The sequence below is a fragment of the Micromys minutus genome (assembly GCF_963924665.1).
Source record: "Micromys minutus genome assembly, chromosome: 18".
Classification (NCBI taxonomy): domain Eukaryota; kingdom Metazoa; phylum Chordata; class Mammalia; order Rodentia; family Muridae; genus Micromys; species Micromys minutus.
Genome location: NC_137953.1, coordinates 26,104,300 through 26,131,649, shown reverse-complemented (window position 1 = coordinate 26,131,649; position 27,350 = coordinate 26,104,300). Strand labels below are relative to the sequence as shown.

At 49.9% G+C, this 27,350-nt stretch overlaps 1 protein-coding gene across 1 annotated transcript in view; it reads left to right on the top strand.

Moving 5' to 3' along the window:
* MINDY4 (MINDY lysine 48 deubiquitinase 4) overlaps window positions 1–27,350 on the top strand; it is a 98,916-nt gene that overhangs the window by 44,073 nt on the left and 27,493 nt on the right. The window contains exons 6-13 of the mRNA XM_080932180.1: window positions 1,926–1,981; window positions 6,415–6,521; window positions 8,809–8,925; window positions 9,857–9,945; window positions 15,520–15,621; window positions 17,043–17,106; window positions 18,025–18,090; window positions 23,418–23,485. Of these exons, the coding sequence (XP_080788306.1) occupies window positions 1,926–1,981; window positions 6,415–6,521; window positions 8,809–8,925; window positions 9,857–9,945; window positions 15,520–15,621; window positions 17,043–17,106; window positions 18,025–18,090; window positions 23,418–23,485 (669 nt within the window). The remainder of the gene's footprint in view (window positions 1–1,925; window positions 1,982–6,414; window positions 6,522–8,808; window positions 8,926–9,856; window positions 9,946–15,519; window positions 15,622–17,042; window positions 17,107–18,024; window positions 18,091–23,417; window positions 23,486–27,350) is intronic.

Sequence of the window (27,350 nt, the reverse complement as noted above, 5' to 3'; positions counted from 1 at the left end):
GAGAAGGCACAGTGGCTTATCCTGAAGTTCTCAGCACAGGTCATGCAGAGCCGTGCAGAGCAGTCTTTGGAGGCCGGGCTTGTGTTTTATAAGGAAGTTAGGTGAGGCGGCGGCTGCTGTTAGCTTTGGAGTAGTTGTTTGAGTTTAGCTCCTGTGCTGCCTCTTGCCCGATGAAAGCCATGGAAAACTGCTGAACCTCTCTTGACACCGAGGGAAATAACTACTTCAAAAGGCAATTTTGAGAGACAGACAGCCTTTGAGGTTTTCAAAGCACATAGTCTAGTGCCTGAGGTAACCCAAAGAGCCAGAGAGGACTTTGTTGTCAATGCTGTGGTTATTTTGGTAAACATGGAATTGGCGGAGGTAATGGTGATGAGGGGTAGCAGGGACTTTTAAGTGACTGTGTAGTGGGTGGAGTATCATGTCAGTCTGTACACGTCATGGGACGATGTGGGGACTGAGGGCGGGCCACTCCAGGTGTCAGGACAGCCTTAAGACGCTGCTGAGATCTGTAAGTGAGAGAGGAGGAAGCAGAGACAAGTAGGTTTAAGAGGGCCCTGGTGGCTTTGTAGTGCTTGAGGGATATCCTTGCTGTCTCCACCTAAAATGCTTCACAGAAGCCATCTTGGGCAAGTGCCCAGGTCTCGTGTTTCTTGACTGTTCCTTGGTTCTATGTCTCTTTCAGCAAAGCACCCAGTCCTCAGTCTTTACTATGGAGCACATGAGTGTAGGAGAGTCTGATGGAAGAGGCTTTTGATGGTGGAGCATGAGCTGGGGGCAGTCTGAGGGAAGAGGCTTTTGATGATGCAGCTTACTTTTGCCTCATGGTTGAGGCAGGGTGCTCTGCATCCATGGACCCCTCTTCCCAGCTTCCCAGAGCATTCTACCACCATGCCCCACAAACCCCTGTGAAATCCTGGTGGCACAGGGCTCCGAGATTCTTTGGGTTTGAATGAAATCAAATGGCTTCGATGAATGGGATGGGCACAGGGGGGAGTAACTTGCTTGGGAGGGAGTGTGACGGCACTCTGGAGCCACAGAGAAAAATGAGAGTTCCACAGAGCACAGGCACAGGGTCTGAGAACTATGTGTCTCGAACAGTCTTCACACACGCCCTCCATACATCTTCAGGAGGAAGCCAGTTCAATAGAGGGCCCCCAGGAGAGACTGATTGTTACTGTGGTCATATCTTACCGTGCAAAGGCGGTGGAGGAAAATATATTTCAATGCCATGTTCAAAAGAACTGTCATTTTCAACATAGTAAATGAGTTTTTGGAGGATGACGTAAGAGTGTTACTTTCAATGTGTTCTGTGTCCTTTGGTTCAGATTGATGCGTGATGGAGGAAAACAAACCTGAGCAGAGCTACTACATGGGCAGAGCCTTTCTAGAAGGCTCTGAATACACACACACACACGCACACACACACACACACACACACACACGCACACAGACAGACAGACAGACACACACAGACCCACACACAGACACACATACACAGACACACACACACAAACACAGACATACACTCACAGACAGACAGACAGACACACACAGACACAAACACACAGACACACACACAGACACACACACACACACACACACATACACACACACACACACAAATAACAAGTCAGAACCACGTGGCCACTTTCCTTCATGTTCATTGGTACATCCCAGAAGAGAGACAGAGACAGAGACAGAGACAGCCAGCAAGCTGACTTTGAGTCAGTGAGAGATGAGGCATACACACTGAGGATAAGGCTTGACACTGTCCCCACAGTGTGCTGCAGGGACACAAGTGAACTCTGCTGGCGTGTGACCTGCTCACTCTCTGGGTATCGGTGCCAGTGGTTCTGTGGCCATGTGAACGCTCTGTGTTCCTCTGGCATTCTTCTACACTGACATTTTTCTTTTTCTTCCAGGAAAAATCAGTTGGCGTCTGACAGGATGGGTGATAAGCCAGATGCCCTGCAACTAGGTAGGTGGGGCTCACCCCTCTGTGCTGTGTCTCCACGTGTGGCAGCACCCCCTCTAAATAATCCTTAAAGGAGGGATTGGCAGCTGGGCAGTGGTGGCATATGCCGTTACTCCTGGAGGCGGAGGCACACAGAAGTCTGAGTTTGAGGTCATCCTGATGTCTAGAGTGAGTTCTAGGATAGCCAGGGCTACGCAGAGAAACCCTGTCCCGAAAAATGAAACAAAAACACAACAAGCAAACAAACATACAGAAAGGAGGGTTTGGTTATATAGGTGGATAGGGTCACACATGCTTGCAACCCCAGCACTCAGGAGGCTACGGCAGGAGGATCCAAAGTTAGAGAGCAACCTGAACCATGTGGCTAGATCCTGTCTCCCAAAGCAAGTCAGATCATCCAACTGAACAAAGGGTAGATCGTTTGCCCAAACCAAACCAGACCAGCCAACGGTAACTAGGTTGCTCGTCCCTGGATCTGCGCAGCCCAACTGTAGACACAGGCGCTCTTTGGAACCATTTAGGATGTTTCTGGACAATAGTTCCAGGTCAAAATATGAGGTAGCCCTGCCCGGGGTGGCATGTTCCTATCAAGGTTTACAAGCATGACTGAGACACAAAACACATAAAGAAGGGTGAGGGGCTCAGTTTCCTCACTCAGACCTGTGCCTCTCACACCCTGGCTGGGCCTGTGTCGCTGCCCTCTGAGAGCAAGATAGAACATTTATTTCCACTTCAGTTTGAGGCAATTTCTTTCTGTCTGTAATCCTTGAAGGCAGAGTCTGGAAGTCTCTCGAGTGGAGGATGAGAGGGCTGGGCTGGGCATGAAAGAACTCTTGAGGATACTCTCCTCCTGGAAGCCAGCCCCTTTACCTGTTTGCCTTTGTCTGGCACATTGAAGCCATTCACTTCGCTTCTTTCTCCCTTTAAAGCATTTCTTTTTAAGCTGTAGGAGGGGAGCTGTCCTCTTAGAAGGGCCTGGGTTGGGCGTGCAGCCGGCTGAGCTTTGATCTAGCTGAAAGCACAGGGCAGGCTCTGATGATGGAGTCAGGCTTGTTTATGCTGCACAACACACTTCAGAGGTACCAGAACCTCAGCAATCATCAGGAACTGCTAGTGGGGATGATGTGGCCCCGCCCAGGAAGGCCAGGCTTCTGTCCATGGCTGTGCAGAGTGAAGGATGGAGCCAAGAAGCCCTGGCATCCAAAGCCTCTGTGACTCATGTTTGGACACAAAGCAACATGGTGTGATCCTCAGCCTTCAGTACCCCCCTTGAAAGGAAGGCTTTTGGACAGTTCCCAGAAGCCACTGGACACCTATGCACATGCTTTCTGGAAGGAGGGGTCTGCTCTGCTGCTGGCTTGGGTGATGATTCGGACAAGGGAAAGAAAGGATGAGAACAGGGAAGAGAAGTGCAGAAATTTTGAGGGGCAGGAGATATGGGGTACGGAAGAGGCAGGGCATTCTGAGAGAGGATCAGCGGTCCTTTCTGTATCTGGGTTAGGAGGCTTTGAGCCCCCTGCAGGCATAGGTGAGACTTTGCTGATGGTAGACTGTCCCGAGTGGAGGACATCTTTTCTTCTTGGAAGGCAGAACTGGGTGAAACAGAAGAGAGAGGTGTGCCCCCATAGAAATGTATGAACTTCAAGAGATACCAGAGAGAGTTCTGTGATGGGCTCTGAATGGTGTGTAACTGGAATTTAGGCTAGACTTTGAAGGATGGGCCTGGTCTCACCAAGGAAGGAACTGCACAAGTAGAGGCAATTATGAGAGTGAGAGAAACTACCGAGAGGAGCAGGACCTAGGGGCAGTGGGTGTGAGAATGGGGCTGGAACAGGCAGGCAGAGAGGATTCTGAGTGCTCTGCTAAGGTTTGGACCAAATCGCTGGATACCAAGAGTTGCTGCAGATCGGGGCTATGAATTGGGCTGAGTAAACTTGGAATAGGATAGATTTCAATGTAGGAACCCTGGAAAGGGGCTGATGAACTCCTGAGAGAGGCAGGGCAGAGAGTGGTGAGGCTCCTCTGTCCCTCCTGGTCAGCCCTAGGAGTCTTTCGAGACATGCCCACATGCCAGCCTAACAGGCTTCCCTGACCCCTCTCTGCTCCTGAGCCTTTGCCCAGGTCCCTACTCCAGCATATTCACCATTGTGTGTGAAGTGCTTCATCTCTTTATCTGGGCTGGGATCTCTTGGAGAACCAAATGGTTTCTCTATCAGTTCTGGGCCTCTCTGTCCCATACTGCCCCATCCCATCCCATCCCATCCCATCTTTAGTATATTAGCTTTGGATGTTTAATAGAGCACTTCATAACATCTGGCTTGGAGATGCAGACCTGTAATTCCAGCTTCTTGGAAGTCGAGGCAAGAGGATTACCATGAGTTCAAGGCCAACCTGGGTTACAAAGTGTGTTCAAAGTCAGGGCGACCCTATCTCAAAGCATCAGCATGGTGCCTCTTGTTCTTTGGATCCCACCACCCACATATCCCTTCACCCCCACATATTTCTTTTCCCCTTCAAAGGGTATATGAAATGGGAAAACAAACCCCTAGTTTCTGTTCAACCAGACATATGATGGTTTTAAAAATAGCATTCTCAAACCACTGGCATTTGCAGATGGTTTGGTGTCTTGGCCAGCATGTCGTTCCTCAGGATTTTGTTTTTCCCTTGCATGGAGGTCTCGCCACATCTGGCCCTGAGGCCCGCTATGTGGTCCTGAACCAACTCCCTGTGCTAAGCCAGGTCCTCCCTGCAGAAGCCAAGGAAGGTTGCCTGCTCCTCAGCTCATCTCCACCCCGTATCCTGCTTCCTAGACACCTGTTCTCCATCCCAGACTTGGACCCCTCTCCCATTCCTACCCAATATACCAAACAGAGTTCTCCAAATGAGCTGAAATACTGTCATTTTAGACCCCTCCACCCACTGACCCGAACAGTGCAAAGAGCCCTTTAGGGCTGGTAGGCTGACTTAGGTTGCTCTGTCCAGTAGGCTGGGGCCTCTGATGCCCATGGTGGGATTAGCTATACATCTGTGCTCTTGCCGTGAATCTTTACAAAGTCTGCCCGTCAGCGTGTTCTTCCTTTCTGCCCTGATTTCCCTTCAGCCCTCACTATCTTAGGCATGATCTGCATCTGTTCTCACACAGTTCGGGGCATTGCTTGGTATGCATGTGTCTTTATTTGCCATCTCATTTGATTTCCTTTTTCCTCCCCAGCACCATGTCTCTAAAATCTATTCACATTGCTTCGTGAACATCTGGTTTCCATTTCTGGTTATTTTTATAAGGCTATGGTCACAGGGTAACGTTTCCAGAGATTCAAACTAAGAAAGGTCTCATTTAAATCTAGCTTCTTACTTAAAGTTCGGCCTCGGTAAAATATTCTTTGACAGTTTTATACATGTACAAAACGAATTTGAGTCAATTTTACCCCACTTGCCATCATTCCCCAACCCCCCCTGCAGCCCTTTCTAACAGCCCATACGCTCACTCGGCTGTCTCATCTTTCCATTTAGGGGATGAGTTTTCCCTGTGTGGTGGCTGGTTCTCCCCATGGAGTAAGGAGGTTGTTGAGTGAGACACAAGCGGGCAGCTGTCCTGGGCACTGAGGTTGTCCTCTGTCCCCTGGCAGTGTGTCTGGGGAGCATGTGCTCAGCTCTGCCAGCCTGCTTGCCCCAGGGTGCCTTCTCCTGGGGTCCTTTATCTGAGCATTTTAGTGTATGCTGCGCAGAAGGGGGGCAGACCAGGCGTCTTGCTAGCTGACGTGCCACAGGTTGCTGCTGCCACTGCTGTACTGTGCTGGGATTCGCTTTCAGCCTCAGTCCTCCTAGCTGTGTGAGGATATACCCAAAGGTGTCCTGGAGTCCCTTCTGGGTGGAGATCCAGGGGAGGCGGGGTACCAGTTGGCTCACGGGCAGCTTGGCTAGTGTCCTGCCACTTTCTCCCTGCCCAACGTGGGGCAGCTGCATTACTGCCTAGGCCTTACACCATTTTAGTAAATGGGAGCAGGGGTAGTGAAGCTCTCCAAAGGCCAAACTCAGATGTTCAATAAGTAACAATGATGATTGTAAGAACTGACTGTTGTTTTTACACTAACATGACTCCTCTCACATTGACCTCTTATCACGTGTCCCTGTGGTGCAGATGTGTGCTTCCTGCCCACCTTTTTAAAGAGTGTGTCAGTGCTAAGCCAGGTTGGGCCTGAATCACTGGCTGTAGGCTCTAAGGCATTTCTTTGATTCACTCTGTTCAACTGTGGCACATTGAAGGAGGGGTGGTGTCCAGCAGCGGGCCCCTCTTTGCCTTCTTTCCTGGTTGGATCCTAACGTAGACATTCAGGCTGAGGCACTGAAACCAAGTTTCTCTAAACTCCTCCGTGTGGAGGTGGTCTGCGTGACTGCTTCATTTCCCTGAGACACAACATGGTCTTGTTTCCTTCCAGAGGATGTTGAGGATGAACTGATAAAGGAAGTCTTTGTCCTGTCCCCACCTTCATTGATGTTCAAGCTTCAAACTGTGTCAAAGCCAGTTGACCTCTCACTGGCTAAGGTAGGTGTCGATGCCAAGGCTCAGGGAGTCTACAGGACATGCCTGATGCCAATGGCACAACTTTGACATCTTTGATTTAGTGGTTCTTTCTTGTTGTAGTCTGTTCCTGGTCACTGTGGAAGTAAGGACTTTGATGTGTTGTATAAGGAACCTGATCTCAGAGTCAGGAAGACTTAGTCCTGGCTGCTTCCCTGCCTCCTTGAGACAAAGGGGTGGGGATGGGGCTCCTTATTCCTCTTCTAGATGCTGTAGGACCCTGCTTTTTGATGGCCCAGAGCTGCCCCACCTGCAGCAGTATGACATCAATGAGGTACTTATCCTGTGAGACTGGCTATGTGCCTACACTGACCTCATGCACTTGGCTCTGGGCTGCTGCAGAGCTAGAAGGACAGAGAGGGCTGGCAGTTCTTCTGCATACCCAGGTTTAAACATGTGGCCTCCTGGGTGAACCTATGGCAGCAGGACACAGGTCCCCTGCCTTATGGCCTCTTTGGCAAGTGTCCTGGTGTTCCTCAGGACCCTTCGTTGCTAGGGTGGCTTTCCCCTCCTTTGGCTAGAGGCTTCTGCAGGATGGAGTGTTGTTCCCGCTGTCCCACACCAGCAGTTCAACTAGGATCCGGAAGAACATCTAGAAGCTCCTGGAAATGCAGCCAACTTCTCTTTGTTCCATTTACCTGTGTCTACTTGGCACATAGATCATGATGTAAAGAGTTTTTCTAGAGTTTATTTCCCCTTCCCTTTTTTGTTCCCCTGTGCTCTCCGTCCAGCTTTTGAAGCTACAGAGCCACATGGAAGAGAACCCAAAGCCCGCCATCCATGCTCTGACCATCTGTAGTCATGGCTGTGGACCTCTCTGTACAGGGCACTTCTACTTTGTTCTGGGCCCTTGGAAGCACCCTGAGACTGCCCAGCAAGATGTACCAAACCAGGCAGAGTGGGTTTCACAGATGGGAGAAGACTGGGCTCCAGCTTCTGGGTTGGTGTTAAGCACACTGGTATCCCTATGGCTAAGAGGATAGCAACAGAGTCTACCAGAAGACCCAGGTGCTAAAGGAACAGATGAAAGGGTGGATTGTAGTAGACAGTGATCCAGGTCCACAGGGGGAACCTGACCCTGAGAGCAGCCTCCAGGGAGGGGCTGGAGATCAGCTTGCTGGTCCTAGTGCCTCCTCAGGCTTCAGAGTACCCCTCCCCCATGGTAAAAGTGCTACTGAAAATCATAGACCATCATGGGGTGTCAGAGGGTGGGGCCTGTCAGCTCTGGTCAGAGGTGCTGGGGTTACTAGACGTGAACCACAAACTGAGCTAATCTAAATCTAGAGATGTTGGATAACTGGAAGGATGGGGACATGACGTGGGAGGTGGTAGGAAACCCTGTGGGTAGTGGGGCTTTCTGTAATATTTAAAAGGAGATCACAGGTGGCATCCTAGAGAGGTTTTGTTTTTTTTTTTTTTTTTTAATAACAGAAACCTAAATAATATGCTTTTGATTTTTTCTCAGGGCTATGGTCTCTGTTGCAATTACTCATATCTGTTGTGATGTAGAAGTAGCCAGAGATAAATAAACAGTACTTATTGTTGTGTGGTGTGCTAATGAGACTATTTAAAAAACCAGGTAGGCACCAGATTTAGTTTATGGACTAAATTTAGTTTGCCAACTTTGTGCCAAAGCTGTGGCTCTGAAACCTTGCTGTAAAGTTGAGTCATTTGGGGCAGTTTAAAATCTGATAATGGAGATAAAATCTGATAAGTCAGAAAGTCATGGCTTTCATTCTTATTGTGTACACACACACACACACACACACACACACACACACACACACTCAAAACAACAAAGAAACCTGTGGATACCTGGCTTTCATCCTCAGAAATGTGGATTAATTAATTGACCTGGACCATGGCCTACACATCAGGATTATTTTTAAGAGTCCCTAGAGATAACTTTAATGTGAGGTTGGGTTGGAAACTCACAGTCTTCCCAATGGGGGATCTGAGGACCTGCAAGATCCCTGGTGAAGCTGAAGTTTTCTATTACAAGGTCTGTGTAAGGAGACTCTTGGCCCATGTTAGCATGAGCTCCTGTGGTTTACAGACGTTCCGGAGGTAAGACCCTTAAGGTCAGGTTTATCTTCCTCAAATATGAGAAGAATGGGCTTGCAAAATACAGACCACTGCCAGAAAATGCACTTCCTCCTAGAACCCAAGACCAACTCCTGCTGAGCCTGTACTGTAAGCCTTGTTATTGTTCATTTTATAAACAGCCAATAAAAATGCTCTTTCCTCCCAGGAGATAAAGACCCTTCTGTTCGGCTCTACCTTTTGCTGCTTCAGTGAAGAATGGAAACTCCAGAACTTTTCCTTCAATGACATTGCCTCCTTAAAATACGGCATTGTGCAGAATAAGGCAAGGTTGCTCTTGGGGTCTCCAGGGACCTTTCTTCTGGGTTGTCTTGCACAAAGTGTGGACATTATTCATGTGGTGACCTCTGAGAGCATCAGTGGGGTGAGCTGGCCTACCACATGTACAGGCAATTAAGATGGGGCTGCTAGAGCGAGGAGAGCTGTTGCAATTCTTGCTGGGGGCATTCTAGTTAAACCCACTTCTTGTGACACTGGGATGTCACCACGAGGGAGTAGAGGGTAGCCTGGAACATGCTTGGAGGCTTTGAGAACCTTCATAGGCCAAACTTTTGGAGGAGCTGGGGGGGTTTGCAGGTAGAGCTGGAGAGGGTCACTTTCAAAAATGGAGGCCAGAGTACGGGAAGGGGGAGTTCAGTGCCACAAGAAATGCCATGGCATCGTGTGTAAACCAGGTGTTGGAAGAGTGTGCAGTGGTTGTTACAGGGCCAAAGGTGGGTGTTGGAAGCTTTGCACCCACCCTGGACAGCAGGATAGTCTCAAGAAAGGCTCGAAGATGTTCCCATTTCTCAGGCCTGGAGCGTCCCCCTCCTCTGTGGTGGGAGAATGGGCCCTGATACTGTCAGATTCTGCCTCCTTCTGTGGTGTGGCCAGCCTCAGCTTCACTTTTACCACAACTACAAGGGCGCACTGACCTATTGCTTTGGCAATCCTTGGACACAGAGGGAGTTGACTGAGTGATGGAAAATCCATCTTCATATCTGTAGTTTCTCCCCTGACTATTAATAGTCACTTTCATCCTACAAGGAAGGATCTAAAGCTGACCTTTCTTGGAGCAGGGTGAAGCCTATAGGAGTCTTCATATGGACAGTCACCTTGCTGAAGGCTCCCTATGACCGGGGCTAGAAGCTGTTGGGTGGAATGGACAGCTTCTTGGGGCCATTTTCACTGGTAGTGACATGTGTCTTTCTCTTCAGGGTGGTCCCTGTGGGGTTCTGGCAGCTGTTCAAGGTTGTGTGCTTCAGAAACTTCTGTTTGAAGGAGATAACAGAATCAACTCTAATCTGTAAGTCAGTGTTCATCTTCCCTTCCTGAAGCTTCTTTAGAGTGTCCAGAATAAATAAGCAAGCCTGGGTGTTCCCTGATATTTCCCATCATCCCCTGCAGGTTAAGAAGGGCAAGGGTGATGGCAGCTAGGTAGCAGGGCTCCTACTGGCCAAGTTAAATGGACATGGTACTTTTGGCTCTAGGAACAGGCGAGGATGACATTTTGCTCCACATGGCAAGTGGCCAAAGACAGCTTTGCAAATGCACTGCCTCCTCAGACCCCTTGCACACGCACGTGCTCCTGCTGACCCTCTGACTCGGCCCAAGGCTTTCTCCCTCCCTGCTTACCTCTTCTTTGTCAGTAGCCAAAACTGCACGTTCCAGACAAATCCACTGCACATGACTTTTCTCTGAGCTGTGACCACATACTTTCTGTTTCACACACACAAAGTATTTGTACCTAGGCACCCCAGTTCATCTACATGTGCTCAACACTTCTAGGACACCTCTGCGCAGTGAGAGAAGCCAGTACCTTCTCTCCTTTCAGCAGAGGTGCCAACCAAGAGGTTTGAGATTTGCAATTGATTTCTGGTGAGGCCAGTGTTTTCTCTGCTGTGCAGAAGCATTTGACACTCCCGATGTGACAGTACCTGTTGAATCAGGGACCCCTGCAAGGCTCAGCAGGGCCCTTGCCTGTTTCCCTTCTTAGCTTGGAGCATAAATCATAGGGCTGTAATAGTGCTACCCTTCCCTTTGTGGCTGCTGGAATTGAACAGGAGAGCCAGACAAAGAGACAGGTGGTGATGGGGTCATGCATGTTGCCGAGAGTGGGTGAGCAGGCTTCCTGCAGATACATTTGAATCTTACTGACATCTGCAGAAGGAGCGAAGCTCCTTCTTCCCCTCCCTACATATTCATGTCTTAACTTTTGTTCCTTTATGTTTTCCTGCTTCCTGCTGTGTAACCTCAAATTCTTTCCCTGTGTGCCCAAGTGGTTTGTCTACTGGTTCCATTCAACCTGCTGTGAGTGAAGGCCTTCCCTGACCCCCATACCCTGCTTCTAATTATGTCCCCACTCACTGTACTCTCATTCATTGGTGCAGTTAGGTATCTATTAGTACACACACCCCATGGGAACAGGGACTTTCCTGAGCTGCCTGGTCCACAGGCTGGCTCCCAGAATCCAACACAGTGCCTGGTCCACAGGAGAGGCCCTTAGGATTTTTGTTGAATGAGTACATGAACAATGACTGAGTAGTGCAGACAAACAGGGAGGGGAGGCAGAATGGTATTCCAGTAAAGAGAACAAGATGTGCAAAGGCCCCAGGGCAGGGAGAAGAACAGAGGTTGCCTGAGGCCGCCAGGGACGGAGTAAGACCAGGCATTCAGAAAGGCCTCTGGACTCTTGGGAGTATTGGCAGCTTTGAGTAAGCCTTGACCATTGCCCTTGTGAGTGATGTCTCATGACTCATGTTAGCCCAAAGCTCCTTCAGGGCCTCTTTAGATCCCTAGACTCAGACATAGACGGTTTCCCACTTGTCGGGATGCTGTGCTCAGGGTCACAGTTAGTACCATTGCTAGGCCAAGACTAGCCTGTGACATCTTGCCTGTTATTGTATGTGGGGACCAGCGATGGCAGGAGGAGCTGAGGCTATTGGAGTGTGAAATAGCTAATGGATGCTCCAGTGCCCTCTAGGCTCTATGTTCACAAAGCACTTCTCAACAGAGCCTCCCTTGCCCTGATCTAGTAAAATTAGTATGGACAACTACGCTGTAGTGTGTGTGTGTGTGCGTGCGCATGTGTGTGTGTGCATATGTGTGTGCATGTGTGTGTGCATGTGTGTGATGCAGTTGTGCCTGTTCCAGATGGTCCTTCTGGGTGGGCTGTGCATGGGGATGAAGACTTGCTCCTCTTTTGACCTTGGGATTGCGATACATCTCAGGATTCTCTGGCAGCCCAAGGATAGTCCACATGTCTCGAGCTCCTGGGCTGGATTCTTGCACAGTGGATCTAAAAAATCCAGAGAAAGCGACAGCGTTCTAAGAGAGCAGAGCTGAGGGTGGGTGGCTCTTTCAGGGAAGCCAGGCAGAAATAAAGGCCCCTTGGCAAGGCCGTGTGTTTTCTGTCTGGCCGTCTGGCCTCATTACCACTCAGCCCTTCAGACTGGCAGCTGCCTCGCCTCAGTCCGTCCGACAAAGCCAGGCAGCAGGATACAGTGTTTTTCCACTGGACGGGAGGAGCTGTGCTGCTTGGCTCATCCATAGGCCCCAAGAGAGCCCTGGGGCTGGAAAGGTTTTTGGAGGCTGGCAGGAACGAGGAGAGGGCATCCAGGATACCAGCCCTGCTCTGTACTCCCCTTCTGAAGTTGTGTGACTTGAGGTACATCGAACACTTGCCTCTGGAGCTCCAGATACAGGGTCCCCGAGGCCACCCTTCCTTCCAGTCCTCTGCCCTCCCTCAGAGGGGCAGAAATGAGGGAACCATGGCCTGCACACATTGCCAGCTTTCTCCAGAACTTTCTATAGGCTTGGTTCATGTGGGTACATCTGCAGGGAAAAGTGTAAAGGTAGAAGCAACTTTTCTCTGAAGTACCTGGGCTCCCCACCCAGCCCTCCCGAAGATCTTCAGCCAACACTTCTGGAGGGATTACACCCTCAAAGAAAAGTTCTGGTATAATCTGGGGCCAGACTCCTGGTGGGGATGTGACACGTGTGTCTGCTGTCTAGACCATGAGGATCTTCTCTGTCACCAAGGGGTCACCCATTAAGCTATTGCTCAGATAATGGTGATGCTCAGGTCTGGGATATGTAGGCAGGTACGAGTGACCCATTTGTTGTTGTTACCGTTGGGATGAGGACAGTCTTTGTGCCCGTGTATGACTCAGAGGCCTGACAACTCTGTGTAAACTAAGCAACAGAACAGCAAGACTGGGGGTTGGGCTTCCCGTGGCCTGGGGGCCAGATACTGACCAAGAGTGGTTGCTACATTCTCCCTGATCTTCTTCTATCTAGAAAAAGTAAGAGCTCAAGAAGCCATGCCTCAGAGAGATGGAGAATGCCAGGATAAGGTGGGGAGCTGCAGTTGCTGCTGACTGCAGGCCGGCCCAGAGCAAGGGCTGGATAAACAGGCCCGCTCACGGAGGCAGTGCTGCAGGCAGGGCCAGTGGGACCGGGAGGGACTGGCCCAGGAGCACCACACTGATTTGATTGTGTCACAAGATGCTAGACGGGTGGGCTGCAAGGCAGGCGGCAGGTCCTAAAATCATAGTCAGTTAGCCCCACCTTCCCATCTCACCTCTCCTCCTCCCTGTGACTTGGGTAAATCACTTCATTCCTGAGACTTAGTCCTTCGTTTTAAAGAGGAAGCTATATGCTGAACTCACCGGTTGTTTAATAGTTTCACACATGGAGTACTCATCATCCGTGCTCGGCACTTGCTAAGGACTCCTGTGCTAGTTTTTAAAGTCTTGAGTCTGGAGAGATGGCTCAGTGGTTAGGAGTACCAGAGGACCCAGGTTCAATTCCCAGCACCCATACACAGCTTACAACTGTCTATAGCCCCAGTTCTAGAGGATCTGACACCCACGTGTATACACAAATGCAGGCAAAACACCAATGCACATGAAAAAACAACAACAACCCTCAAATGGCACCCCTTCCTTGCAAGGATTGCTTACTTCCATCATTCCCTTGGAGTGTTCCGATGGGGTCCCTGTGGCTCCTGACCTGTAGGTTTCTCAGCCATAGGTGTACCAGGCAGTGTGCTCTGTTCAAGCAGGCTTTACATTCCCCCTCCCAATTTGAGAGTTTTCATCTGGGAAGAGGCCCCACCTCAGACATCCCGGTGAATGTGTACTGTGGGATCAGAGGTGGTTTAAGAGAAAATAAAACTCAAGGTGGGAGGGGAGCTACCGTAACTGTTTAGCGGAGCACAGGTAAGCTAGGCAGGGAACACAACACGTAAGCCATAGCTGTCATCTGAAACGTTTTTTTTTTTTTTTTCTTCAATGTTATTTTCCTAGCAAGTGCTGACCGACCTGGGTTGGTGCTCCTAACAGCTTAGGCCATCCGGTTTGGCGATGATATGGTCCCTATTTCCTGTGAGGAATATGGCAGGTTTCCTGAGTCTGAGGAGGCGTCAGGCGGTCACTGGCTTATTCCAGGCTGAGCTTCATTGCTCGCCTTACTGCCTCTGCAGCCTTGCCAATGCCAGGAGCGCTGTGTGAGGAGCTGTCAGGTGAACCGTCTGTGGATGTGGTCCATGTGGTGACAGTAGTGTTAGAACCAGTGACTGAAAACTTCCCACACACCAGGGCCCAGGCTCATGAGAAGTGTCTTGTTTCAGGCTCCCAACACTGAGGGGAGTCCAGTGTTGTTTTCAGTTTCTCAGTGGGGAAACTGAGGCGCCACTGCATCTTGTTAACCTTTGATTTGAAAGTAATTAGGTTCTCATTATAAATGACAGCCTGGCTGTGAACGCATGGCTCTGTGTCCCACCATGATAGCTATTCACTGGTGGCCTGGTCTCTCTCTTCCTGCCCTGGTAGTATCCAGGGGGGTAGATTCAGCATTCTCTCTGTAATTCATCTCGGTGTGGAGGGCAGGCATTTTTTGGTGAGCGAAAACCTGGCGTTCTCCTGTGTGCATTCCTTTGCCCTACCCCCAGCAGGTTTCGTCTTGTTGGTTAGGGAGAGACTGCAAGAATGTAGGGGAGATCCACAGAGCACAGGGGAAAGCCAAGGAGCATAGCACGAAGGAGCCCTGGAAATGTCAAGTGGAAAGAAGCGGCTATATTTGGCCACCGCCTTCCTCTTGCCTGCCCCGGGAACCTCTTAGTCACCATTTTTATTGCAGGATGGCTCAGCAGCTTTAGATGTGGTGCCTGGCTGCGCTTCCCAAAGCTACCCTATGCCTACATGTCCTGCCACGCTCTCTGACCTTCTCTTGTGCCTTGCCCCCAATCCCAAATGTCCAGCCTAGTGGCCTTTTCTCTAGGAAACCTCTGCCAACCCCGCTTTGTCCTATGCTTTCCATGAATGTCACAGCTTCTCAAAGGGTTCACATGTACCTGGAGCTCAGAGGTCTGGGGAGGGGCAGTCTCCAACAGGACGGCCACTGCTGCGAGTCACACACTTGTTTCAGTTGGCAGCATGGTAGTACCCCTATGGCCTCCCCAGAGACCTGGCTCCTGGTCACTTGTGTTCTCATCTGTCCCCAGTTAATGGGGCTGGCCAAGGCTAGAGCAGGATAATGCCTCACACATGACTATTGTGGCAGTGTTGCCGGAATATTCTTGACTCTGTCAGAATGAGAAATCATACAGTTAAATGCTCAAATATAAACGAGCCTCTGGGTACCCCTTTGCCCCAGTGGGTAAAAATCTTGTCATCAGCCTCAACACCCTCTCTCAAGGCTCCTTCAAAAAAATGGTCCTCATCAGGAGAGCCTTCAGACTCTGAAACTTAGCTAGGGAGTCCCTAGCCTGCAAGGAAAGAGGAGCCATGTGTGGCGGAGCCACCTAGACATGTCCCAGAGGGTGCGCCTGTGTTGCTTTGTGTCTTCGTAAACCTAAACATGTTCCCTTTCTCGTCAGCCGGCTGCAGCCCTCAGATGCCCAGAGGACTCGCTGCCTTGCTCTGGCCATTGCAGACATCCTGTGGCGAGCTGGAGGCAAAGAGCAAGCCGTGGTTGCACTGTAAGTGGTTCTGGTGGCCATGTCCCATTTAATTCCCAACGTGTCCTGGCCTAGCCGAGTGTGCCCTGGTCTGAATGCCCGGCAGGGCTCTGCTGATGCCCAAACTCCAGGCTCACGTGTGAGGATGTGCTCCTGCCTGCATGCCTGCCTGCCATGCAGGACTTGGAGAAAGCCTGTGACTCAGTTCCCCTTTCGTGTCTCTATGATCCTGGGGCCACAGGCTCACTCAGTGATACCCTCACTATTGTGCACCACCATCCAAGACCCAAAGCCATGCAAGACCCCAAAGCATACTTTGCCTGTGTCGTTAGAATCTCATTACTGTGAAGATGAGATAGAGGCTGTAGCCTAGCCCCGCCCCTGTGTTCTGTTACCATAACCATCATCCACTCATTCCAGACACCTCTATCCTGCCCTGCAGTCCTACAGGTGGTCTTCTGGATCTTGAGCCTCACTCCTAGGGTGAAATCATCACTGCCTAGCTTTGTGGCTAAGCTTTAGTGAAGGAAGAGTTTTGGGGATCAGTTTGATGACTTTAGCAAAGTCTGAAGAAAGGGGGCTCTCTAAAGCAGACTCTCAAAGCCATTGCTTGTTAGATGTGTATCCTTGGGACCTGACCTGACCTCCCTTTGCCTCATTTGTTGACTTGGTTAGAAAATGGGGTGATAATAATGATGACTTAGTGGTTGTGAGAACTAAATGAGTAAGTATAAATAAATGATATGTATTAGATATAATAACATCAGTATGAATTATTTATTGATGTAAATAGATGGTAGATGATAAATGTGTTACGCTTCCGGCAGAGTCTGGGCATCACATCAGTTGTGGGTTGGGTTGTCGGCTACTGCTACCTGCCTTTGGTACCCTACGCTTGGTACCTAATTAACCTTGGCATCTGTCTATAGGCAGCTCTAAGGGCAGAGGGGACAAAAGCTTATGGAACAGAGAAGGAAGATGATGTGTCCCAGGCCACATAGAAGCTGGTGGCAAGTGGGTCCCACACCCAGATCCTACTGTTAGTCAGGGCTGCCCTGGGCTACACTCCCATTTTTGGTGCTGAGGGAGTCTCCCTGGGTGGGGAGGCTTCTAATAGGATGGCCGGAATCCTTGATCTAGATGAAGACAGTGGCAAGCCAGCAGTCCTTCCTCTGCAGATGTGTTTGCCAACTGTAAGGGAGAGTCAGGCCTCCTCCTGCCAGACATGGGTGTGGCTGTTCTAAGCTCACCCACCACTCTCTTTTTCCATGCCCTGGACTTGTGGGTGAGTTCATAGCAGGAAAAACGAGCCCTTGGCTCTCTGTCCCCTTTGGAGCTGTCACTCCTGTGCCTATTTATTTCATGGCACATGTGGTCTTGCTGGCTAGCGGGCAAGTCTTTTCCTCTGGTAGAGGACTTATGCACCTTCTTTTCCTTTTTAGGGCTTCAGGAACACCACACTTCAGTCCAACAGGGAAATACAAAGCAGATGGAGTCTTAGAAACAGTACGGCTTTCTGGAAAACTCTCGTGCCGCCTTTGGCTTTGTTTGGGGACTATCTCCTTTCATATAAGTAAATCCTCCCCCAGCTGGGGCTGGCTGGCTCTCCCTGCAGCCCAGGCCCCCAAAATCCTGCCCTTTTGGAGGGGAGGGAGCTGGGTGTCTTTGGGGCTTGGCTCTTGTCAGAGATGGCTCAGTGGCTGAGAGGCCTAGTGTGTCCCCTCATCACCTGCCAAGTGCATAGGTGTAGAGGTGACTTGTGTGTAGTGTACCTTGCTGCACTGACCTTCTGCCCCTCCCAAATCTTTAGTATGTTTTCTAGCATTCATATGGATGGGGAGGGGCATGGGGATGTAGAAAGTGGGGGAGGGGACGTTGATAGTGTCGGGCAGCAGCCATAGGCCGGGCTTAAGTGCAAGTTAGAGAAGAAATAGGAAAGATACCTTGTATTATTGAAAACTTAGGCACAGTAAAGGTACTCAGAGCCTTCACTGTTTGTTTTAGCCAGTTTGTTCCCAATGAGCCAGCCATACACAAATGTGACCCTTGAACCCTCATTCAGGACCTTGCTTGATTAAATGCTTTCTGGAAATGTGTTTTTTCCTGACTTGCTTGAGAACAGCTTGTTGGGTTTTGAGCTGGTTTGGCCATGGTGGCATGGAGAAGTGATTCTTTCCTGCCTCTCCTATTCCTTGTTCTGGCCTCCACACAGGAGCTTGGTCCCTGTGCACCACGTTGGGGGAGGATGGGGAATTTGCAGGAGGACTAACCCATAAGTCACCCAGCAGTGCTGGACAGCCCAGAATCACGAGATTCCATATGTTTTTTAGTTTTGTTTTGTTTTGGTAGTAAAGCCAGGGCCTGACCCAGCATGGGGCACAGTCCCTGGGACATGTAGCTCACTCTGTGTGTGTTTCTTTACAGCTCACACTGTATAGTTTTACCAGCTCTGAGGACCTGGTGACTTTTCTCCAGCAGAGAGTTCATCAGGTATGAATAGTCATTTTTATTTTATTTATTTTTTATTTATTTATTTATTTATTTATTTATTCATTTATTTATTTATTTATTTTGTTTCATGATCGTCTTAATTTCTTTATGAAGAAGGTGGTGGGTGGAGTAGCCCTCTGGTCATCTCTACCCTGGGGTTGGCAAAGAAATGGAGCAGAATGTGCTGATGTAGGTCAGAGACTGGTGGGGCTGGGTAGGAAACACAGTTTCCATGACATCCTCGAAGGCTGGCAGTGACTCACAAGGCCTAGGGAGCTGTAGCAACTGGGCTCCATCTGGGATTAGAAGCCAAATTGAGGCTTGGCTATCTAGGGCTTTCCCTCGGCTGAAGTAAGCTGGAAGGCTGGACTCTGAATCAACAGAAAGGGTTCTAGGACAAGCTGGGAGGTGACGAGAAAGCAGCGCTCCCAGTGGGGCTGGAGGAGAGACCCTGCTCGGCACGGGACCTCACCAGTGTCCTGGAGAGGAGGGCTGAACTGCACAGGACCCTACAGTACCTGCTTTGCTCAAGGAGGATTGCACTTCACTGCTGGTTCTGAGATTGGCTCATAACCTACAGCCAGATTGGATAGGGGCAAACCTAGGACTCTGTAATCTCCGATTGGATAAGGCTTTATGGGGTATGTGGAAGAGATGTCCGACATTCTAAGGGCAAAGGACTTGGCTCATGGAGTGGTCAGCCTGGCTTTGGATCAGAGTGGCTGTGAGACTCAGGCTTCATCCTGAAGCTCTTTGTACCCAAAGTTACCTCACTTGTCATGCGTGGCTAACAAGCACGCCTGCCTCCCAGAGTGTACATGAGACCCAGCTTCATGCTATAGGCATATAAAGAAGGAAGTCCTGTTTTGAGTGTTCCTGCTCCATGGAGGGTGGAGTAGTGAGCCTAGGGAGGGAGAGTTGGCTGGAGGTGAAACCTGACCTGAAGTCCTTACTGTTAGATGCCCTTTCTCAATACTTTCCCCTGAAGAACCTGAGGGTCTTAGCATAGCCCCAGAAGCCTCCTGACCCCAACAGCACCAGATGTTCTCTGGAAAGGAAACAGTCCCACACTGAGACTAATGGAAGACATTCCTGGTCATGGGGCAATGGCCCCATTGAAGCCTGTTAGTCTTAGAGCTATTGCTTTTCCATTCTGGGGCAGCCCAGGAGAACTGGGACCTACACAGTCATCTTGGTTAGGGCAGCTTCCTTGGGTCTGGGCAGAGGGGTTGACACATAGAGAGGGTCCTAGAATAGCTGTCTGTCACTTACCCCATCTCTAGTTCTATTTTTTTTCTTGGAACAACCCTTCAGGATATCTGCAGAGTGTGTGGCAGTTTCCCAACCTTGCCGAGAGCAATGAGAAGGCTTGAAGGAAGAGACTGGGTACCTGCTAGGCTTACTGCTGGTTGCAATTGGCCTTGACCTTGGAAAAATTCCTTTTTAACCCCCATTTGAAAATAGAAGCTGGAACAGTTGAATTGCTTCTACATTAGTGAAGACTCTTGAGCTTCTATGGGAAAATGCTTTCTGCATGCAGTACAGGCACTCCGAGTGAGGAGAACCAGAGCTGCCTGTTGAATAAAGGTGTCCCAGGGCACAGCGGTGTGCCTGAGGGATGCCCATGGAAAGTTGTCCCTTTACGCAGATGGAACTGTCCTAGCCATGGAAGGAGAGGAACTGAGGGCCAAAGAGTGGGCATCGTGTAGTTAAGGCAAGGCTTTGGGGCCACGTCACTGTTTCTGTGATGGTGACCTTGGCACTAAGGCCTCTGTATCCTTGCCTGCAAGAGGGGTCTTGTGCCTCAGCCTGTGCCCTGGGATTTTCATGAAGCTTGTACATGACAGAAACCACAAGGAAGTTATGAGAGAAAGGCCTGCTGTCAGGTGAGGCTTCCTCAGTTTAACCTTCAGGCTCTAAGTATGCCTCCTTGCCAGCTATGGTTCCTCAGGGCAGCTGGTCTAGCCAACCCCTGGCCCCCATTCCTCTGGAAACAGTCTTTCCCCCCACTGGTTAATTTTTGTTTTTGCTGGAAGCAGTTGAGCTGCCTCAGCACCGAATACACCAAATCCATTGTTCATAGGCCGTGCTTAAGAGAGGCCCCTCGTGCCAGGCTTGGAAATGTCTGCCACCAGTGCCCCAGATAAACAGCCTCCGTGCCGCCTTCATTGCTGCTCACTTGAGAGGTGTCTGGTGGCCCCACGCCGGTATGGGAGGCTTCCGTCCAGTGGGCTCATGTCCTTCCAAGGCCAGAACTGTGCTTGGAGAATGGTTCCTTCTTCCCAAGTGGCACCAGACATTGTTCCCATCCCTAGCCACAGTTTCCAACCCAGTTTACCTTTCATGCCATCATGATGCCCTGAGGCCTCCCATGTCTTGGCAGCTTGAATTTGATGTGATAATTTTAATAAATATTTTTGAAAGCAAGATGGAATATTGGTACCATTCAGCTGTGTCTTAAGAGGGCACAAATAGCCAAGTTGGTGTGGGTTTTCTACTCCCTGGGGGCCCAAAGCAAGCACTGCCTTAGGTCTCCTAAAGACTGGGATCAGGCCACAGTGCACAGGAACAGCTTCCCACTGTGCAGTTGAGTTCAGCTTCAGTGGCTCGAATGTTCACAGTAATACCACAACCCCACAGGGAGACAGGCTCCCCAGGCTTGGCCAGGGAGACAGAACCGAAAGCCGAGGGGCTTCCCCTAGACAAAGAGTAAGGCCATAGCAGAACGGGAGACAGAGGCAGAGCCTGTGGCACCTTACAGCAACTACAAGGTGGTATTAAAGCTGCACAGAGGATCTGCCATCAGCACTCCCCAGGCATGGGTCACCCGGGTGGGGGGCAGTACAATTACTCTCAGCCTTCACCTCCCCAGGAGTTGTCTTTGAGAAGGTGCACCGTAAATAGCCTGAGAAGTATGCAAGGCAGGGTCTCAGTTATTGTTTTTCATTGTAGAAGACACAGCACCAAGTGTCTGGTTTGAGGTCACAGGTTTTAGATGAAGTTGATTCATGTAACTTGAGGCTCATTCGTCTATTTAGTTGCCACAGTAAGAGCCGAGATCATTCATAACATGAGCGGTATTTTCAGGGCTCTCTGGTCTCCCCAGGCCAGCCTCTGGGCCTTTACATTCGCTCTCCTTGCCCGAAACATGGCTACATCTCTTAAACATCTTAAACATGTCCAGAAAACCCTGTCTAAGCTTCTTCTCCACATCTGCTTTCTATGAGGCGTCCCATGTGTTTACAGAGGAGTTGGCCTCCCCGTTCCGCTGAGCCACCCTACAGACTTTTTAAGTTTTTTCTTTACAAGTCACCACCACCAAGCAGACACACCCACCTGCTTCTCAAGTAACAGTTTGTAGGTTTGTAGAGATCAGCCTCTTGTTTATTTTTATAAGAGGGTCTCTCTACAGCCCAGGTTGGCCTCCTATTTATTTATAGCCCATGGTGGGCCCGAGTCTTTGTTTCTCTCACCCTTCCAGTGCAGAGCTCCCAGATGCCACTCCTGGGTCTAGAGGAACATGCTCTTAGTACAGGAACTGCACTCACTATTATGTTTTTATGATCAGTTAACTGCCTGTTTGAATTACAGGCTGAAAACAAAGACCGCACTTTAAAGGAAAGATAATTTTATTAGAACCTTGAGCTGTAATAGTTTCCGAACTGGAATACTATATTTGATTCTGAGTTTCTTGGTGGCCAAGGAAAAAATGAAAATGGACTCAGTTACATCATTCTTGTCAAAATAGCCTTTTCTCCTTTTAGCTTTAAGTCTGAAAATTATTGTTGACACACAAGGAGTACTATTATAACTGTATCTTCAGACATCATTCATCATGCCCAAAGTGGAATGAGCAAAATTCCATACTGGTTTGGTGCTGGGAGCTGTTGACTCTTCATTTCTTAAGACCATTGACTTAGTTAGGGTTTCTATTGCTTTGATAAAACACCACGATCAACAACAATTTGGGGAGGAAAGGGCTTATTTCAGTTTACAACTCAATTTACAAGTATAACCTGCATACTCTCTCACGGAGGGAAGTCAAGGCAGGAGCTGAAGGCAGGAACCCAGAGCAGGAACGAGGCAGAGGCCTTGGAGGAGTGCTGCTTGCTGGCCAGCTCCCACGGCTTGCTCATCCTGCTTTTTAATTTTATTTTAACATTTTCTTTTAGTTTTTACTCCCCCCCCTTGCTAAAATACATCCTTTTCTCATATAACATAGTTTGGATTACATTTTTCCCTCCCTCTACTCCACCCAGCTCCCCCCACCTCCCCTCCCATCTAGATCCACTCCCTCTCTGTCTCTCGTTAGAACTGGACAAGCTTCTAAGAGATAATAAAATATGTTATCAATCATCAGTCAAGAAAATGCCATACAGACTTACCTACAGGCAATCTGGTGGAAGCATTTTCTCAACTGAGCATTTTTCTTACTAGGTGACTTCTAGCTTGTGTCAAGTTGCCAAAACCCAAACCGAGCCATAGCATACCAGAACCAGTGTGAGCGCCAGCAGGCCCTGTGGGTGTCATGCAGGTTCTGTTGTGAGTGCTTTACAACCTGCTGTAAGCAGAGACCCCTGCTTTGCCTGTATTTTACAGTGGAGGGAAGGGGTAGGGACTGGGAAGCTCAAACATCTCTCCAGTCCCATGGCAGGCTCAAAGTTGCAGAGCCACACGGCCAGATAGAGGTGACTGGGATGCCAAAGATACCAGATGCAACAATCAGCACCATTTTAATACCGGACAAATGAAACCCAAGATGACCAGATAATCAAAACTGGATATTTAAAAACCCCTTTAAAATAGTAAATTTGTAGCAAAGGTGGGCACTCCCTGGCTTCCATCGAATTCCAGCCACGTTCTACATTTGCTGTGTATTTGCTGACCACACAGCTCAGTTCTTCAGTATACGAGCTGTGCCAAGCAGACCACCCTTAGACCTCCAGTGTGTTACCCAGGAGCTGGGTGGTCTCATTCTCAGAGGGTACTAAGCAGAGCTCAGCTCCCTTCTGTCAGCGTTAGAGGTGATAGTGGTCCCAGAATGGAATGTGTCACCACACTTGCTCCCGACTTTGGTGCCTCTGGGTCATACATGGGCTCTATGGTCGTCTTTCTGTCACCCAGGTTTTGGGGCTCAGTTCTGTGTTCCTCTGTCCTTTAGAAGGTCTGACTAGGAAGACGTGAATAGGCTATGCTCTCTGTGGCATGGCTGGGCTGGAAGCCGAGAAACCATGACCCTGGCTGGCTGCACTGCGGGTCCCGTGTTCTGCACAGTAGCTTGAGGGTAATGATGTATATTTGACAGGTCCTGTTTCTTCCTTTCTCAGTTTGAAGTGGGACCCTATGGCTGCATCCTGCTCACCTTGTCTGCCATCCTGTCCCGATCCCTGGAGCTGTGAGTATCTGCCCTCATCCCAGGGCAGGGGCTGTCCATCTTGTTCCCGAGAGGCAGTTGATGCAGCTACAAGGAGGGAGAGCTGGCTGGTGTGGAGAAGAGTAGTCACAGTGTGTACACACATTTTCCTGGGGTTTCCTTCTCTGTGGCCTTTCCATATGGCAGGGGATCTCAGGAGAGACCTCCTCCCTCCCCCAAAGAGCTTGCAGGCAACTGCAGTGTCTGCAGACTTGAGCACTCAGTGAGAGTCTCGGGATACGTGTGCAGGGATGGGTAATGGAGGCAGAGACCTGGGCCTTGCCATTAGGGAACCCAGCAGATTAATAGCACATGAATTTTTTGTGAAGTACAATCGATTGATTCTCCATTCCTTCCAAGCATAGGCTTAGAGTGTGGAACTCGGTGGGTGGGAGTCTTGTTGAGGGAGATTTGGGAAATAGTTCTTAGCAGGTTTGGGGAAAGGGCTGAGCCTGGGTTGCCCTGGCATAAAGAGCATTTGTTCCCCTGTAGATGTCAGCTGTGCTGGCGGCCTAGTGTTGTCTTCCTGGGCCTCTGCTCTGGGTGGGAGGAGGCGTGGGGCTTTGCAGCCTCGTGCACTGGCCCTCCTGCTGCTTGCTGATGCTGACCTTATTAAAGCAGGGCGTGCACAGCACTTTCTAATGGCATTTTCCTTCTAATCCTGCCATAATGATATGATTCATTCCTGGTATGGGCTCACGTGCACGGAGACCATAAGCCTTTCTGACTTCTCCCAGGCTTGACTTGTTAATCCCTGGATGGTGGGAGGGTTGGGTTGGGGAGCTTTCAGCCTCACTCGGGGGAGCTGTGCTCTTGGGGACCGGGGCCTGTTGGTTTTAACTTCAGCTTCTCCAGCTGTGCAGCGGCTTCTGGCCCGGGGTGCAAGTCGTTTTGTCTAAGGGTGTGGTGACTGCTGCTCTCCTCAGAGAACCCTGAAATGGCCATCCTGACCACAGGCAAGCTCCTTGATGCAACCCTCGCCCTCCAGAAGTGATTCAGGGTACCACATCTAAGTGAGCTTCTCACTAGGCAGAGCTGGAGAGCTGCTGCCATCTCTGACCCATCTGACCTGGCCAGACAGGTCAAGGACAGTCTCTATCCAGGCTGTCACTTGTGGGCATTCATCAGTGTGGGGATAGTATTACAGTCCTGACAGTTGGTGCACATACGCACGTCTCACATGCACGCGCGTGCGCGCACACACACACACACACACACACACACGGACACACACACGGACACATAGACACCAGTTCACAGATAAGCACACACAAGTATCTGTAGCATGGACACAGAGGTGCAGTTCAACTGACTCCAGGGCCTCTGGGCAGCTTTCTTGAGCTCTGTAGGCAAGTGCCTTGAGGTTCCCAAGGCATGATAGTCTAGGTTAGGCCTCTTCCTTCCCAAGGAGCTGAATAGGAACCTGCTGGGTTTCATCTCACAACAGAGATCTCTCTTCACCTTCTCTAAGAGCCCCAAGTAGAGGACAGGCCCATGTACAGTGAGAGCAACAGCAGCTGGTACCTTATGCAGCTTCAATGAGCCCAGCCCTTTTCCTTGCCAGTCATATTGGAGAACCTGGAGTCTGTACCCTGCTTTACTGGGTGGATTCACTATGGTCACTGTGCTTTAGGTGGTGAATGGTTTGCCCAGGCTACCCATCAAGGCAAGTTGGCAACCATCTACCAAGCAGGCTGGCTCCACTCAGCTTTTTTGCTTTGCTGCAGCTGAGAGAATTCCAGAAGTAATCTTGCTTGCACTACCTGTGGCCCAGGGGCTTCCTTCGGAGAAAAGATGGGTAGCGGCAAGGAGAGGAACAGCCTGGGCAGTCCTAGTGTTGCTCAGCTGGTGCTGAAATGACCACAGCCCTCAGCTCCCAGCTGACAATGATGCTCTGCTGGGCATACCAACTTCCCATCTACTACCTTGGGGTCAGCAACCCTCAAAGGCCTTTCTTCGTAGACATCTGGACACAGAAGTACAGATGTTACCCAGCTCAGGCACCAGGTGGCCTATTGGTGAAACCATGAAGTCAAAACTTGTCCAGTTTCATTGTAGATCAAGGATACTTGGATCCACTGTCACCCAGAAGCCACTGGGCCCGCAGTGTGTTCTCAATGCTCTTTCACAAGCTGACCAGGGCTAATGAAATTAAATCTAACGTATTCTTCAAAAAAAATTATTCCTGAAAACAAAAAGAAGTGAAAAAGCCATTTCAAAGCTCACTTTGTGAAGCTAGTATAGTCAGGTGGCTAGTGAGTGTGGCGCTGTGGGGAGGGAGTGTCCCCTGCCTGCCCCTCAGCATCTAGTATGGCTCGTCCTTGTTCCCAGTTCTGCTTAAAAATGTAGGGAGCAGATGATGGCCGAGGGCCTTCCTGCTCTGGGTTCCGAGTCAGCTTTGGAGAATCCTTTGATGCTGTTTCTGGATGGTCTGTTACCACTTTGAGTGGTAGTTGGAAACAGGTCCTAGGAGACCAGAGTTTTTAATATCGAATGCTGCTTAGCCGTGAGAGTGCTGGGTTGGGAAGGCCTTTCTAGTTCATTCCACATACTCTGTGTGTGTCTGTGTTTTTATATGTGCATGAATGTATGTATGCCTGTGTCTCAGTGTGTGTTTGTATATGTGCATACGTGCGTGTGTGCCTCTGTCTGTGTGTTTATGTGTGTGCATGTGTCTCTTTCTATGTGTGTCTGTGTCTCTTTCTCTCTGTGTATGTATACATGCGTGTGTATCTGTGTTTTTATATGTGTGTGCATGCATTTATGCCTGTATCTCTCTCTCTCTCTCTCTCTCTCTCTCTCTCTCTGTGTGTGTGTGTGTGTGTGTGTGTGTTGAGTGGGCACTGAGGTAGATATTGCTGTTCTGAGACAGTGCAGAGGATAGCACGGGGACTTGTGCGACGTGAATGGGTGACAGAGGAACACACTCCCCTCCCTGGTGTGGTTCTCTCCATCCCAGAGGCTGCTCTTACATCACCCATAGGTCACTGTGAACCACAGTGGAACTAGGGTGTATGCTGTGGGCAGATGCAAACCCAGCATACCCAGACCAGTTTCTTTCAGGAGCAGGCAGAAGCAGGCCTTTGAGCTTTGCTTTTCTCCAGGGAGGGAGGAGCTTATTTTCCTGAAACCTGACTTACAGCTGTCCGTATTGTATTCTTTCTTAAGATCTGTAGTTGCTTACAGTAAAGGTCGTGTTGCATTTCACACTTTCATGGCTTCTAGGCATGGAGCCCTGTGCCTAGAGACTTCCCTAGGGAGTTCTCACAAATCCCTAAGGATGCTCAGAGCCCCACAATCAGGGCACTGCCCAAGTCAGGCTTGGGTGACCAGGGTTAGGGGTGGGAAGGGGAAGGGGGTGCTATGGGACCACAGCCTGGCTCACAGTGAGGCAGTGCCCATCAGGGGCAGGAAGTCATGCCAGCAGCCTGCAAAGAAGGTTTTTATCCAGTGACCACCAGCAATCATTACTGCGGCGTCTTCGGCAGCAGAAGGGTGATCTTGAAAGTCCAAACCCACAATGTTGGGCCTCGCCACACTGCATCTCACCCTCAAAACTCTGGAGATTAGAAACAACTGTGCCAGCAGGATGGTTTCTTTTCCTTGAGAAAACATCCCTGAAGTGAGAGTCAGCCATGGTTGCTGGCTAAAAGGCAAGTGATGGAACATTAGTCTGGCCACAGGAAACAGGAGCCAAAAATGAACTCATTCAAGTAAAGCGTGGCCGGAGGAGTAAATGCTGTCTTTGGGACTTGGATCCTCTACATCTCCTCTGCATCTTCGCCCCTCTCTTACATCCCAACTGTGTTCCCAAGAACCAGACTTCCTGCAGTTTGCACCCTGCCGG